The sequence below is a fragment of the Chlamydotis macqueenii genome, chromosome 12 (genome assembly GCF_036417535.1).
Source record: "Chlamydotis macqueenii isolate bChlMac1 chromosome 12, bChlMac1.mat, whole genome shotgun sequence".
In the NCBI taxonomy this organism is placed as follows: Eukaryota; Metazoa; Chordata; class Aves; order Otidiformes; family Otididae; genus Chlamydotis; species Chlamydotis macqueenii.
In genome coordinates this window covers 17996184-18010515 of record NC_141567.1, presented here as the reverse complement: position 1 = coordinate 18010515, position 14332 = coordinate 17996184, and the positions used below count along the sequence as shown (strand labels likewise).

Genomic DNA, 14332 nt, shown 5'->3' with positions numbered 1-14332 from the left:
ATCAGTACAAAACCTGGAATATCTTCAATGAAGTGTAGCTCCTAAAAATAGTGATTTTGGAGCTCAGTGGCAGCTAGGAATTCAACCTTTTTTCTCAAGCAGTGACAGTGGTTAGACTTTCAGGGGTGTCTTAAGTGAAACTGAGGACAAAATACACTTTTCCAAGGTGCTGTATTTGGTAAAGGAAGAAAGTGATTAAACCACACGTAACTACTCATCTGTTTGCCTTCCTTAGCCTTAAAATCTTGGCAAGTAGAGCGCTGGACTTTCTTGACAGACATCTGAGATGTTAGGCCTTAGATAATGAAGAATGGATATTCTAAAGTCTCTGCTTTGTGTATGGTATGCTTTGAAGTGAGGCTGAAAGATGTAAACGGTTTGTCTTTTCATAACTATATTGGGAATATCATATATTCTTCTAAAATGTAGAATCATAGAATGGTTTGGGTTGGAAGGGACCTTCAAAGGTCATCCAGTCCAACCCCCCTGCAAGGAGCAGGGACATCCCCAACTGGATCAGGTTGCTCAGAGCCCCGGCCAACCTGGCCTGGAATGTTTCCAGGGATGGGGCATCCACCACCTCCCTGGGCAACCTGTTCCAGTGTTCCATCACCCTCAGTGTGAGAAATAAAATATTTTTAGCTGTGATTTGAAAAAGAATAAATATAAACTGGGGGTAGGGCATTAGCTTGTTTAAAAATAAGCTTATGCAAAGACTTGAGTTTACAGGCGGGAATTTTAGATCTCTGGAGCTAGAACTTTCCTGGAGTATGCTGCCAGGTGGGAGCTCTGCTGTGATAATCTGTTTTGCCAGAGCTGCTGTCCTTCGTCTAGTCATGTGGTTTCTTTTATGAGGTTGAGCACTTCAGCTAGAAGGTAGGTTAGGAAGTAAGCTTTGTATTAGTAAAAGCCAATTCTAACATGCTGGTATTCTTCCTCTAGTTTTCAAATGGATAGTTTTCTACGTATTTGAAATGACAGAAGCTACTTTGAATTAGGAAGGTCTGGGTTTTTCTTTTGGGACTTGCGCTTTGAGAGTTTGCTAAAGCTAAGTTTGCTTGGGAATCACTAAATATCAGACAGTAACACTGACCAACAGGTATGATGTCTTACATCTGTGAAACTTCTTACTGCTGTCTTGAAAACTATAAAGCAAAAAATGTACAATGCAATCAAGAAAGAGTGTAAATTCGTAAGCATAGTGCACGTTTTGGAGTCATCTATTACAGAACTAGTAAGAGCCTTGACACTTTTAAGTGTTGAAGAATGAAGCATGATTTCTTGTCTCTGGAATGAGAAATATGGAATTTTTCCTTTTAAACTGCAGCGAGGGAAATGAGTGAAAAATCCCTCATGTTATTTTGTAAGATCTGGGGTTATGAAGATAATATCTGGGTGATAAAAGTGAGGCTCAGCAATTTGTTCTCAGCTACTAGAATTTAATTGAATGAATGAGAAGTGGAGAATGCCTTAAATAACTAGAACAACAACAACAACAAAAAATACCCAAACATGTCAAAGGGGCGCTTACTGTTGAGTTGGAAGTGATGTGGTTTCCTCCGTCCTTACAGTGTTACCAAACCTGTGTTAGGAAAAAAAAAAAAGTAATCGCTTTTTGAAACACCTAAAGAAGAGGCAAAGGACTTCCATTTACCCTTTCATAGCAAAGGTCTTTCTAGCACCTTTTGAAGGGCTGAGTGCTGTGGCAACTTAGTGACAGAAAAGTCACTTATTATGGGTTGTATGAGCGGTTGTGGGCCACATCAGTTCCATATGTTATATGTGCCCTAACCGTGGCTTGTTCTGGAAAATCGAGTCCACATCTAATCCTGTGAACTCATTTGATCTCACTGTCACTAGGATGTGTTTTGCCACCTGCCTAACAACTCTAGGACTCTATTGATAGAAGAAAGTTATTCTGTAAGCTTTCCTGATAGGGTTGTATGCAATATATTGTTTGAGAAATCTTGCAACGGTGGAAAGTCCTCTGTGAGCCTTGATGACCTGGTCTGGTGGAAGGTGTCCCTGCCTGTGGCAGGGAATTGGAACTAGATGATCTTTAAGGTCCCTTCCAACCCAAACCATTCTATGGTACAAAGATAAAATTCCAGATTTCTGGCATCATGATCTACCTGTTAACTTGTCCTCCAAGGCAGGAGACTTGAGCTATGTTGCTTCGGTTTGAGGGTTAGTGCTAGGACAGTTTGGATAATCCTGTTTGAGAAGGAAATCTGAAAACTCTAGGTTTTGTTGCTTTCACAGGAAGAATCTATATTTTTATGAAAAATTGGAATCAACATAGTTTTTTCTTTGATGTGTACTACTAGTGTTTCCACTTTCAAGTAATAATCACCTGTACCGCATTTCTAAGTTTCTCCCTCCTACTCCACTTGCGTCCAAGATTTTTAACTTTTCAGCACTGATTCTTATGTATGTCCATCATCTGATCAATATGAAAATAGGATCAAATACTAGAAGAACCAGTTGACTTTATTTCTTTCAACTTCTCCTGTGTTGCCTAAAAATGCTGCATTACCTGACTTAGAGTAAGATAAAAGATGCTCTTAATGTTTGTGAAATTTTGGGGTTGAATGAGTTTTAAAAGCTTTATGGGGGTTTTGTTTATTTATTTGTTGGGTCTTTTGTTTTTTGTTTTTTGTTTTTTTTTTTTTTTTTAAACAGGAGTCTTATCCGTCGTCATCGCCAATATGGTTTGTAGAATCAGATGACCCAAACCTGACATCAGTCTTGGAGCGTTTAGAAGACATTAAGAAGAGCAATACTCTGGTGAGCAAGTGTTTTGGTTGTTTTGGGTGGTAGTTAGCTTTGTCACATTAACAAGCAATTAAATTAGCTCAGTTATGGGACTGTTTTGGGGAGGGGTGGGTTGTAAACACAAGTTTCTCTTCCAGAAGCATATGAACCAAAAAGATTTGGGGCAAGGAGGACATGATGATTTAAATGATTACTGTTTAAAAGAAGTTAAGTTTCAGCCCTAATAATTAGACAGTTTAGGGTTTTCTGAAAATAATTAAACATTGGAATGCTTGAGAACTTGAAACTACAGAATAAAACAGATCTTCTGCACAGAGATCAATTATGGAGGCAAAAGCTTTGTGTTCTTGAGATTATATATTCTGCAAAACATGGCTGTAATGGTAACTGTTAGAAAGAATTCCTGGTTTCAGTAATGACTTTCAGTTCGTGACTTGACCTGATAGCTTCTGGTTCATCAGAATGTTCCTTAGGTAGTGATAAGTTTGAACAGTGTTGCAACTTTGATTGCTATTTAAAGAAAACCTTTGCACAGATGCTAATGGTAGTTTTGTGTTTCAGAAAACTATTAGGCATTATATGTTGGGTACCCTTTTGATGTAGTGATAGGAGCTCTGTGTGGGTGTATATATGTGTGTGTGTGTGTGTATAGATATAAATTCCCATTCTATGTAGGAAAGTGTCATTGAATATTACTTGGAGGAAAAAATTCAGCACAAATGTACTTTGTTCCACAAAGAGCAATATTGCAACCTACTGACAAATTCAGTGATTAAAAGTGGTATTTTTCCTCTCCAAATTCAACTTTATGGGTATTAAATAGCCCTTAAGGATTATCTTTATTAACAGATTATTTTCACATTTTTTGTTTAGTTTTGTATACAGGAATGCATGCATGCATGTGATGCATACAAAAAAAAAAAAAAAAAAAACAGTATTCCAGAATAGTACTTCTTTCATGGATTGTGTGCTGGCCTTAGTATTTGCATGGGTTTGAAAAAAATTTGGAATGTTCTTATTAAATTGTTTTAATGCTAATTGAGCATACTCGAATTTAGATAAGGATATGTAACTTTTTTTTTCTAGACAGTATTTAGAATGCGTTTGACTTCTATCAGAAGTAATTAGAAAACTAACAAGCAAGTGGGAGTCCTCATGTGCCTTGCTGTAGTTAAAAACAAAGGGATATTGCAGAGGAACATTAGTGTTTTAATGCATTGTGTTGGATCTGGTACAGGAGACACATATCAGTTGTATATTTTCTTCTTGCAATCTAAACTTTAGACTACATTTGCTAGAATATTACAGATCTCTCTGTGTTTGTGACTTCTGTTTAGAAAGACAACAGTATAGTAGTGGAAAATGTGGCCAAATCAACTTTTTTTCTTAAATATGCCTTTTGGAAGATTCTCCAGCTTGAAGCTGGTGGGGTTAGTGACTTCACACTAAAGGTTTTAAACAAGGTATTTCCTGTGTTTAACTACCTGCAGGTTTGCTTGCAGTAGGGTAGAAAGCTTCATCACAAACATGCATAGGACCTGCTGTGCTGAATTCCACGTACACGTAGAGCGCTTATGTATGTCATAAAAAAAAAAAAGCTTCTGATATCAAGATTGTACTTGCCCATGCAAAAGCTGATGGGTTGATGTAATAGGCACCTGTGGATGGCCTATGGGTTTCTCAGGAATCCATGCCACATCGTGTTATGCCAAGATGAAGACAGATGGGAGTGGTTGACAAATACTTCAACTACAAAATCTGACTTCTTTGTTTGGCTCAAAAGGCTTGGCTTTATGGGTTTTGGGTTGGTTTTTTTTGGTTTGTTCCCGCCTCCCACCCCCCAAACTTTTCCCCTTGCAACTCCCTCCTTCTGGTTCAAGGGTGTTGGAGCAACTCACACACAGGCTTCTTGGAGCAGAGTAGGAAGGGACTACCTGTAGAAATCCAGAGGCTTCTGATTTATCACACAATCTCCTAAAAACTTACTTAGTTCAATTTAGACTTCTACAGTGTTTCAAACCAGTTTTCATTTAACTTATTGCAACTAAAGAATCGCTTGTGCCATGTTGCTCTAGACGCATAAAGTTCTTGGAACAGCCAAATTTTGAAGGGGAAACTGCATTGAACTCTTCCAGGAGCTCAGCTGAGCACAGCAAACATGCTAAAAGCACTGCTGGCATACATACCCCAATGTAGGCAGGTATTACTCTGCCCTTTCTACTTGCTTTGTAACTTTTGACAGGTATCAGCTCTTTAGGAAGCTGAAGAACATGCTCTTCAGGCTTAAAAGTTTGACAGGGCTATATATATACGTGGAAGCCTTGTCATTTGACATGGTAAAAGGAAAACTGTTTTGTCTATGTTAAAATTATGCACGTTTCTCTGAAAGTCTTCTGTGAGTCTGAAACTGCATGTTATTGTGGCATCAGGATGGTGCTTTTTGCCTTGAAAATTCCTCCGGACACTGAAAATGTTGAAAGGTTGTTAAGAACATGATCAGCATAGATGGCATAAGGTTTGGAGACTTTAGCAGCTTGACTGCTCATATTGAACAAGTTCCAGTCAGCAGATGAAGGGGCTGCAGAATTCTTTCTGCCCTTTGGTGTCTCCCGAATTTGTTTTTGGATCCAAAAATCAGCACTGCATTAGACTTGGTAGGTAGCTGGAACTGGTAGCTGCCTTTTAGTGGTTGTGCCATGCAAAAGACAAATCCTACTTCAATTTCGTTGTTCTTTTTAATACAATGGAAGTTATAGTTGCAAGCCTGAAGTTTCAAACTTCATGGGTTATTAAATATAACTATACATGATTTGGATGTTTGCTTTTTGAAGACGAGTGAAATGGACTTGAATTCAGATGGATAACTTTAATTCTCACACTCTACAAACCTTGAGGGCTTAAACTTGCATAGAAGACTTCGAAAGTATAGAATTCCTGGCGTAAGTCTGTGTACAGCTTGGATAAGCTGCTGTCCGTAAGCACACTGCTTCTGTATTAAGAATTTAGATTTAGTCTCACATGATGGCATTTCAGGAAAGAATGTTGGCTCTTGAAAACAACAATGTTGCAGCAGCTAATTATATATTGGGGATCATAGAGACAAAATGCAGGAAGCAGCTTTGCTTTACTTTCTGAAGCTGCCGAAGGCTGCTGAAAATGCATGAGGCCAGTTACTGTCAGACTACCTGATAGCGAAGTAGTGGTCACACTCCAGATGGCAGTTATTTCTTCTCTCTGTTTCCTCTTCAGCAATTTCCTTTGGTGGTGGGCTACTACGTGTTGATTCATTTATTTTTTTTTTCTAGACATATAGATAGTGTGTGTATATATGTGTATATAGATACATGTAGAAGAATAAGTATCTGTATACTTAGGCTGTACTTCTTCAGTCCGTGTTTCTTGCTAATTGGAAAACAAGGTGGTTCATAGTGAACCCAGTAGTATATTAATATCATTAATGATATCCTAAAACTGTTAGTGCTTTCATACTGGAAAGATAGGAAGATCTCTTCTTGCGTAAAAAGACCTCCTAATGTGGGATAGGTTTCAGAAAAATTGTTCTAAACAGTTTTCAGATTTGTAAGATGTTAACGCAGGAAATGAAACATTCTAAGAGGTGGTTTTGTGTTCTAAAACACCATTGTGGTGCCCGTAAGAACTATCAACTTCTCAGAATTCCTGAAGCATTAAAGCTTATAGATGTATATATTGCATTTTAATATTTTTTGTCCATATTAATTAATAATCAAGACAATTACTTTATAGTTTTGTCATTGTATTGGGTCACTTGGGCATTTACCTTATGCAGGCTATTTACCTGCTCCTTTAATACCCTGTGGATGATGCATTTTAGTTGCTGTTTAGTTTCTGCTTTAAGCAGTTTGTATTCCAGGGAAACTCTTGATATACCAATAGTCCACTTCTCTTCAGTAGCAGCAAAGCATGTGTGTTACACATTCATTTTACATTAGCCACGCATGTGAAATTCGTCTGGAAATACATTTAAACTATTAATACATGGCAGAAATTTGCTCTCTTTTTTGCTACAGTCTATTCATGTACCGTTAACACATACCAAATCATACTAGGCCCTGCTTAGAGCAGGGGATTGGATCAGATGTCTTCCAGACGTGCCTCTCAGCCCAAATTATCCTGTGATATTTTGTACATGTGAGCAGAGCATGAGGGATAATGGTGATCCATGGCAGAAGGATCAAAGGTATGAAATGGATTCCTGTGGTGGAAATAACATAGCAATAAGGAAGAAGGGTTGTAGAGACAGGATCAGCTTCTCTGCCACCACCTTTGGAGGTTGTAGAAACTGACATCAAGTTAAAAAAAATTGTCTATAAAATTGAAACTGCAGTTTGACAGCTGCATTAAGCTAAGCCTGAAGTGTAGACTGCTGCTAAGGAAGGGAGGTCCCTGCTCTCAGCTGCACATTCCTACCTTCTCCTTTATAGTGAAATTGGTGCTTATGTGCTGAAGCACACAAGGAATTGATTTGCCTTGAAGCTTCTAAGTTGTGTCACGGTTGAGTGATCTCTGGTGCCAGTACAAATGAGAAGGTGAAAATGTGCTGCTAGAGGCAGGGTGATACCTCTTCAGGCACAGCCCCTTGTGTAATTTGGTCCAGGTTGCACCAGCAGTTTGTTGCTTTGAGAGTGCTTGTGTAACTTGCAGTGGTGCTGTGTTCAGAAGTGAGAGAATTTTACAATGTGCTAGGTCCTGGCTGCAAAGACGACTCCTGAATTTCAATTCAGGTGACAGGACTTCCTATGAAGAGGATGGGGAGTGGAGGAAGCGTGGCAGCAAGCAGTTCTTAACTCTCTTCCCAGCTCTTACTTTCTCTTTCTGTAAAGACGCATCTAATATTGTGTTTATCTGCTTTTCCAAGCTTTGGACCAGCCAGATGCTGGTGGTGTTCTTCCCTCCCCATTTAGATTTTTTGAATGCTTCACAACAGATGTAAATAAATTAATGGCATGCCTAGCTTTACATAGCTATGTGAGAAAAATTACAATTCCTTAAATTTCATAGTTTATATTCCAGCTTTTCATGAGACAGTGTTGTTTGTGCAGAGAAAAAATTTCTCAACAAAATGTGCAACTTGAAGCATTGTATGCATATAGAGAATAATAGCTCTAAGACCTATGGTTCTGTCTACCAACTAACTTCTTCATTTCTTTACCTGCTTTCTGCCTGCTACAGGATTTCCTAATGTTTCAGGCACCCAGGAAGTTTCAAGTAGATGTAGAGTCTTAACACTGACGAGGAGTGTGATTGTTACAGAAAGCTTTTGGCCACATGAACTACTATCAGATCTTTTGTATATACTCACAAGAAATGTGTTGCTGATACACCACTTTTTTTGGTGTCATCTGCTTTATTTTTGAGTTAAGGATAGCAGGAATGATGCAGAAACAGCAGACGTCGTGTGATAGGAGAGAACATCGTGGTTCTTGTAATGCAGCCTGGTATGTCAGTTCATGGCCTCCAGTGAATCAATAACATTCCTATTAAGCAGGAACGTTGAATTCTGCTGGAGAAGGGAAAAGCACTGAAGCTTTCAGATAGCATAAAGGCAACATTTGCTTATCACTGCTGGTGATTTGGGCTTGGAAATGAGTTCTTAACCCTGGAGGGGCTGAATTTTCACTTACAGTAGGGTAAGGTAAGAGCATTTAAACTGGCCAGTATCAAGGCTTTAGACACGTAGAATATTTTGGAGTGACTGGATTTTTCTTGGATGCCTTAATTTATTGTATATTGTAAGAAATAGTGTTGTAGAGGTATCATTCTTTCAGGATCATACAGTCTATGCTGTACCTTGGGCAGGGCCACATTGCCTGACTCTCCCTCCTTTATGGAGAGATGCTTTAAGTGGAGTGGGAGTTGCTGCTCTAGCATAACTACTAGTAGTGCTGAAGGGTATGTATGCAGAAGTGGCGCTTGCACACTACCTTCTACAAGTGGCAAGACAAATTCCATTTGGTATCTGGAAGAAAAGTCCATAGACAGATGTATAATTTTTGCAGGCTTCGTCTAGGATGTTATTCTGCAAATAATGAATCTTGCAGACATATTTTGCAGTTTTTTCTTTGTTTTTCTGACATAGTTAACGATGATGTACTATTGCATTTTGTAACTTTTCAGTCTTTTATTGTCTTAACTAGGAATCTGAGGCTGCCTAGAGAAAGTTAACAGCTATGGCAATCAACTTAATTAGCATGGTGATAAAGAAGCAAACTTAATAATTCTCTACTTTTGCACAACTAAATTTATTTTCTGGATAGCAGATTGAAAGATGGTCTGTGATTGAAAGGTGGTACAAAACACAGTCAATGTAACACTGAAAGCTGTAAACAGAAATCAGTGATAGTAACAGACTGTGCCACAACCCGATACAAGGTACGGCAGGCAGAGTACTTGGCTCTAGCTCAGAGGCTGGCTAGTTTCTATGCCTTGTACAGTGTTTGTCTGTCTTCTGGTGCCTCACTGGTGTGCCTTAGAAAGGGATTCAGGACGTGGAAAATCAGACTGTTCCTCCTTGTTTTTTTGAAGGCATGGTTCTTTAACCTAGGAAACTGGAATTGGACCATCTTGTCTCATGGAATATGGCCCCTTGATTATTCCCTAATGATTTGTAGATGAGACACCTTTGCCTGGAATGGATGATGCTGCCAGAGCAGATTTTTGAATTTTTTTTTGCTCATGACTTTCTTTACTTGACGTGAGGAGATGAATGGGAACCATCTTTAACTTACCATATCCTTGGTTTCCCATTGTGGGGATTTTATTACAATGACTACAGAGAAAAAGAGGGATCTTTTAAACTTTATTCCAGTGTATGTGGATTTAAAAGCTGTACACTGACTGAAAGTTCAGTACCAACAGGTGAAGAAATACATTGTTTTGTGCTTTGGTTTAAATAGGACTTTCCATGTTTTCTTTTTTTATAGCTTCTTCAACAGCTGAAGCGATTAATATGTGACCTTTGCAGATTATATAATCTTCCTCAGCATCCAGATGTTGAAATGTTAGATCAACCATTACCAGCTGGACAGGTAAATGAAAAAGCTTTTAATTTATCTGCGGACACCTCCTTATGGCAATTAAGAAATTGTTTTTTCAACTCCAGGAAACAAGATGTGGGAATGATTAAACATTGTGTAAGCCAGAACTGAGATGTGAAGCACTGTTGCTTATGGTGTCCTCAATCTGAATTTCATTTGCAGAATCCATTTAATAACGGTGTGATAATATTACAGAATTCCTTTGGAGTTTCTGTGTCATTGGAAGGTGTGTATGTGATACCAGTGCTGTCAGTTTAATTCCTTCCTAAATGCTGTTCAAGCCAATTACTGTGCATTCCTAGTGCTTCCTAAATTTACTTTTTTTTTGGAAATGTAAATGTGATTGAACGCTGTTTGCTTTTCCTTGAAAAGTGTATGTTTCACAGTGTGCAGTTGGATGAACTACTATTGATGTTTTCTTTCCTCTTCAGTCCCTTGCAGAGACATGGGGTATCAAGACCATATGCTACTTTGGGTAGGGAGTATCTGAGGTGCCTTGTTTGCTTCTTGTGCACTTGACAAATTAAGAGTTGTGAAGAGCTGTGAAATGTTCTGGTTAACTAAAATGTTTTGCGTTGTGCTGAAAACAGAACTGGTAACTGACAGTAACTGTTCTTTTTTTTTTTTTTTTTTTTTTGTTTTTAATAAGATTATGGTATCTTCTTTTGCTTATACATGTTAAGATGACATGATTTCTAATAACTCCTGTAGCGTAACAGATGGTTTTCCTGTGGTGACAGTACTATAGTAATGACAAATAACTTGCTTAATTTTGGACATGTGCCAAATTATAATCCTATAGGTCTTTTTTCTCAGTCACCCACATAGCAGTGCAACTGAAAGGCGATAGGCCTCTAGTATGAGGAAGTAGCTTTGTTGAAGAGTATTGTTTATGCTTTGAATTTCACACAAATTCATGGAAGGTTTCTTAGCCAGAACTGTTAGATAATTTGCAAGTTAAGTAAAAGTGGCCTTAGTAAGTCAGACCAAAGATCCATCTGGTTCCCTGCATTGTCTACAGCAGTGGCATTCCTTCTTTGCCCAAGGAAGAGTAAGCACAGCACAAGCATATTGGAACGCTCCTGAAGGTTTCTGCAGCTCAGACTTCCTGAGTTTGAAGTGGTATCCTGAAATAGAAGGCCATGAAAATTTAACTCAATGTGTTGTTTTAGTATTTTATTACATAATCTAATAACAGTGGCTATATGGTGATAGTAGTTGTTGCATAGAAGTTCTAGGTAGTGAGATGAAAATCTATTAAATTTTAGAGGTCTAAAGTTTGAGTTTCTTTTCTTTTTAGAGGTCTAGCATGTATGTGGATTCTAATCAGCAATGATCCGATCATGAGTTATAAACACTTGACTTGTTTATTACATTTGTCACTGTCTCAGAATAGGGTATCCTTATCTGAATCTGAAGTTCCCACTTAGAGCTTAATGTGAAGTTAATTGTGACATTCTGTTTATCTTTGTTTCAGGCAAAACTCTCTTCACAGTCATACACAAAGATGCTTTCCTGAAGTATCTTTCACATTAAACTTCAGTCCTTTGCAGACCTTGATAAGTGTAACTTTCATATATACTGCTTTCTCTTTGATAGTAGACTTCCTGTTTTTGAAAGAAAGAAACATAAGCACAATTTATGCAGAAACCTCATTGTTGTATTGCAGAATGGAACAACGGAAGAAGTTACTTCAGAGGAGGAGGAAGAAGAAGATATGGGTGAAGTATGTGCATATATGAGATTGTTATCCTCATCTAGTGGAATTCTAGTGCAGTAGCTGGCTAATTATTAAGCCAAACTGTTAAGTGTAATCTCTCTAGAGTTCAACAAGAAAATATAGTTAAAAATTTGGATGTTTGCCTTAATGTTAGCTTTCACTTCAACGACCAAAACTAGTGAAATTTTCTTCTTAAACCTAGATCTCAGCTGTGAGGTACTTGGATACAGAGAATTGGACATCTGTTTCTGCTTTAGTCAAACAATACATAACATTGTGTGCTAAATCAGTAAGTTTACATTGTTAAATCCTATTTCAAGCAGCATATGAACTGGCTCTGATACAATTGAAAGTGCCTCCCAAATTGAAGCAGGCTGGCTAAGAGTAAATCAGTTTGCTGAGGTATTAGAGTGAGCTAGTTTTTAACTATAATACATTGAAGGAAATGGAAGGACATCCGAAACAGGTGCACTAAAATTGAAGAGGTTTATGTCACTGTCTGGCAATACGGTGCTCCTTTTAATAAACTTTTTACTGTGGGAGAACCATCCCTTTAAATTAGTTCTACAACACGTTAGAATAGCCCCAAGATGCTTACTTTTTAAACCACTATTAATAGCCTTATTATAGGAGAACTATTCTGACTGCTGCAGATTTAGATTTTTAATAAAGAGGATGTGTAGTAAGAATGAACAACTCGTTCTTTGAATAGAAGGTCTTTCTTTAGAAAAGATCTAATATTACCCATGTTTTGGAATTAATTTGAAGCAGCCTCTCTTACACCATATTTAGTCTGATCCAGACCGCATTTGTTGGAGCCAGAGTTTCTGTAAAGGTAGTTTGTAGCAGGATGTGGGAGCATACGTGACTCTTGTTGCTTGCAGTCTTGTAAGTAACCTTTTGCACTCTGTTCAAGTTAGTTTAGAAAAAAAAATTTGTCGTGTCTGTCATTATTTTTAATTATTGTCAGATGGTGTTGTGCGTGGCACTGGTATTGTCAACTTGTAATCTAGTCCAGTTTCTAAGTTGAAAAGCAGCTCGTGGTTCCTAGGGCTATACCATTATTTTAAGAAACATGAGCATTTTAAAGAATACTCAGTTTAAAATCTATTAGAGTTGGAAGAATCAGTGTTGTCAAAGGCACCAGATAGGTGTGTTTCTTACTATGCAAGGCATCTTTGAATTTGCATTTATGGCCAGATTTTCCTGCTATGCAAACAGATGGTACGTAAAGAGTGTAGCCACAGGTGTCGTGGAGCACTGCATATGGGAGCATATCTGATAGTTGTGTACTCATAGCTTGCTGATGTGACTGCTGTAGTGCTTCCTTTTTCATCTCAAGGTATTTACATCCTTCCCTTGCTCTCCACAAATAGCACTTGAATCACCTTACAGGCAGCTGTCTTAAGTTCTTAGTGCTCCTCTGCAACAGGATAACCCCGTCTCAGAGTACAGAGTGGAAGATTTTTCGTGTCTTAGTCTAGAACTCAGAACTGAAATGTTGGCTTGTATGATCAAGATACCTGACCATGTAATTTTGTCTTGTGTCCGAATGCTGCATCTAATCTTCATCTGAAGTGTTCACCTTAAATAAAGTACATGTAGCTTTCTAATGTTTAACTTTCTTGAAGGGTTGCTGTAGCCCTACCAGATGTATTAATCCTTGTTTGCCGGAAGTGTAATATGGTTGGGATTGTAATAGAAAAGAATCTACTTTTAGAAACATCTTGGAGACACCCTAACTTTGGATACTTTTGGGTTCTTAAGCCCAATTCAGAATGCCTTAACTTCCTGTTTTCTACCTACTTTAATGGGCTAATTCACTACAATATTCACTTCTTGCAGAGGTTTTATTGTGCTTGTTTCTGGTCACAGAAACATGTTGTGAATTTGAGTCTTGTTTGTATTGTGAAGACTCCCTACACTTCCAATAAGTACTGTTGACTGAGTGAAGGTAGAGCAAAATAGAAATGTCATCCGACAATCACTAATACATAGTGCTGTGCACTGTATGACTGTATCCCTAAGTGCCATTGGAGGAGAGGGTTTTGTTGAATAAAGAGCATAGTTAAGTTATTTACAGTGAATTTTCCTTTATCCTCTAGGACATTGAAGATCTGGATCACTATGATATGAAGGAGGAGGAACCAGTTGACGGGAAGAAATCTGAGGATGAAGGCATTGAAAAAGAAAACCTTGCAATCTTAGAAAAAATCAGAAAAAATCAAAGGCAAGATCACTTAAATGTGAGTTCATTATTTGTGTTTTTTTTCTTTGCAATACTTTGTGCTTTAAAATAGAAATAGTTTTCAGCAAACAAAGCCTACTGTTATGCACCTAGACATAAATTAACCTGTAGCTGACTTCCAACATATATAGGATAAATGTCTCAAGTTATGGGACCTAAATAGCTCTTTTCGGAGAAGTTTGAATAGGCCAGCCAGAATTCCAAGGTCATCTAGTAAATGGAATCATCTTTCGTCAAAATCTTTGGCACAGCAAGTTAGGTGTCAGTCCACTTCCCACAGAGGCACAGAAAATACCTCAAAGCACGCTCATTCAGAGAATGCTATCATTTCTTTTGTCAAACTGGGTTGCCACATTCTTGGCATTTTGGATGAAGTAGTATGTTTTACCGTTTCTTGATAGTCAACTCTTATATGTAAATCCATGTTTCACACTTGATGATGATATTCAGATTCTATGATTTAACTGGTGGTCTAATTTCCAGGGTTATCTATTTGGTTGTTCCTCTGTCTCT

General features: G+C 38.0%; 1 protein-coding gene across 4 annotated transcripts in view; it reads left to right on the top strand.

The window, feature by feature from the left end:
• UBE2Q2 (ubiquitin conjugating enzyme E2 Q2) overlaps positions 1–14332 on the top strand; it is a 51959-nt gene that overhangs the window by 14658 nt on the left and 22969 nt on the right. For 3 of the 4 annotated variants that reach the window (XM_086757004.1, XM_086757002.1, XM_086757003.1), the window contains exons 2-5: positions 2683–2787; positions 9738–9842; positions 11521–11577; positions 13677–13817. In XM_086757004.1, the coding sequence (XP_086613130.1) occupies positions 2683–2787; positions 9738–9842; positions 11521–11577; positions 13677–13817 (408 nt within the window). Of the gene's footprint in view, positions 1–2682; positions 2788–9737; positions 9843–11520; positions 11578–11773; positions 11861–13676; positions 13818–14332 lie in introns of all 4 variants that reach the window. The other variant, XM_086757005.1, reaches the window with a different exon arrangement.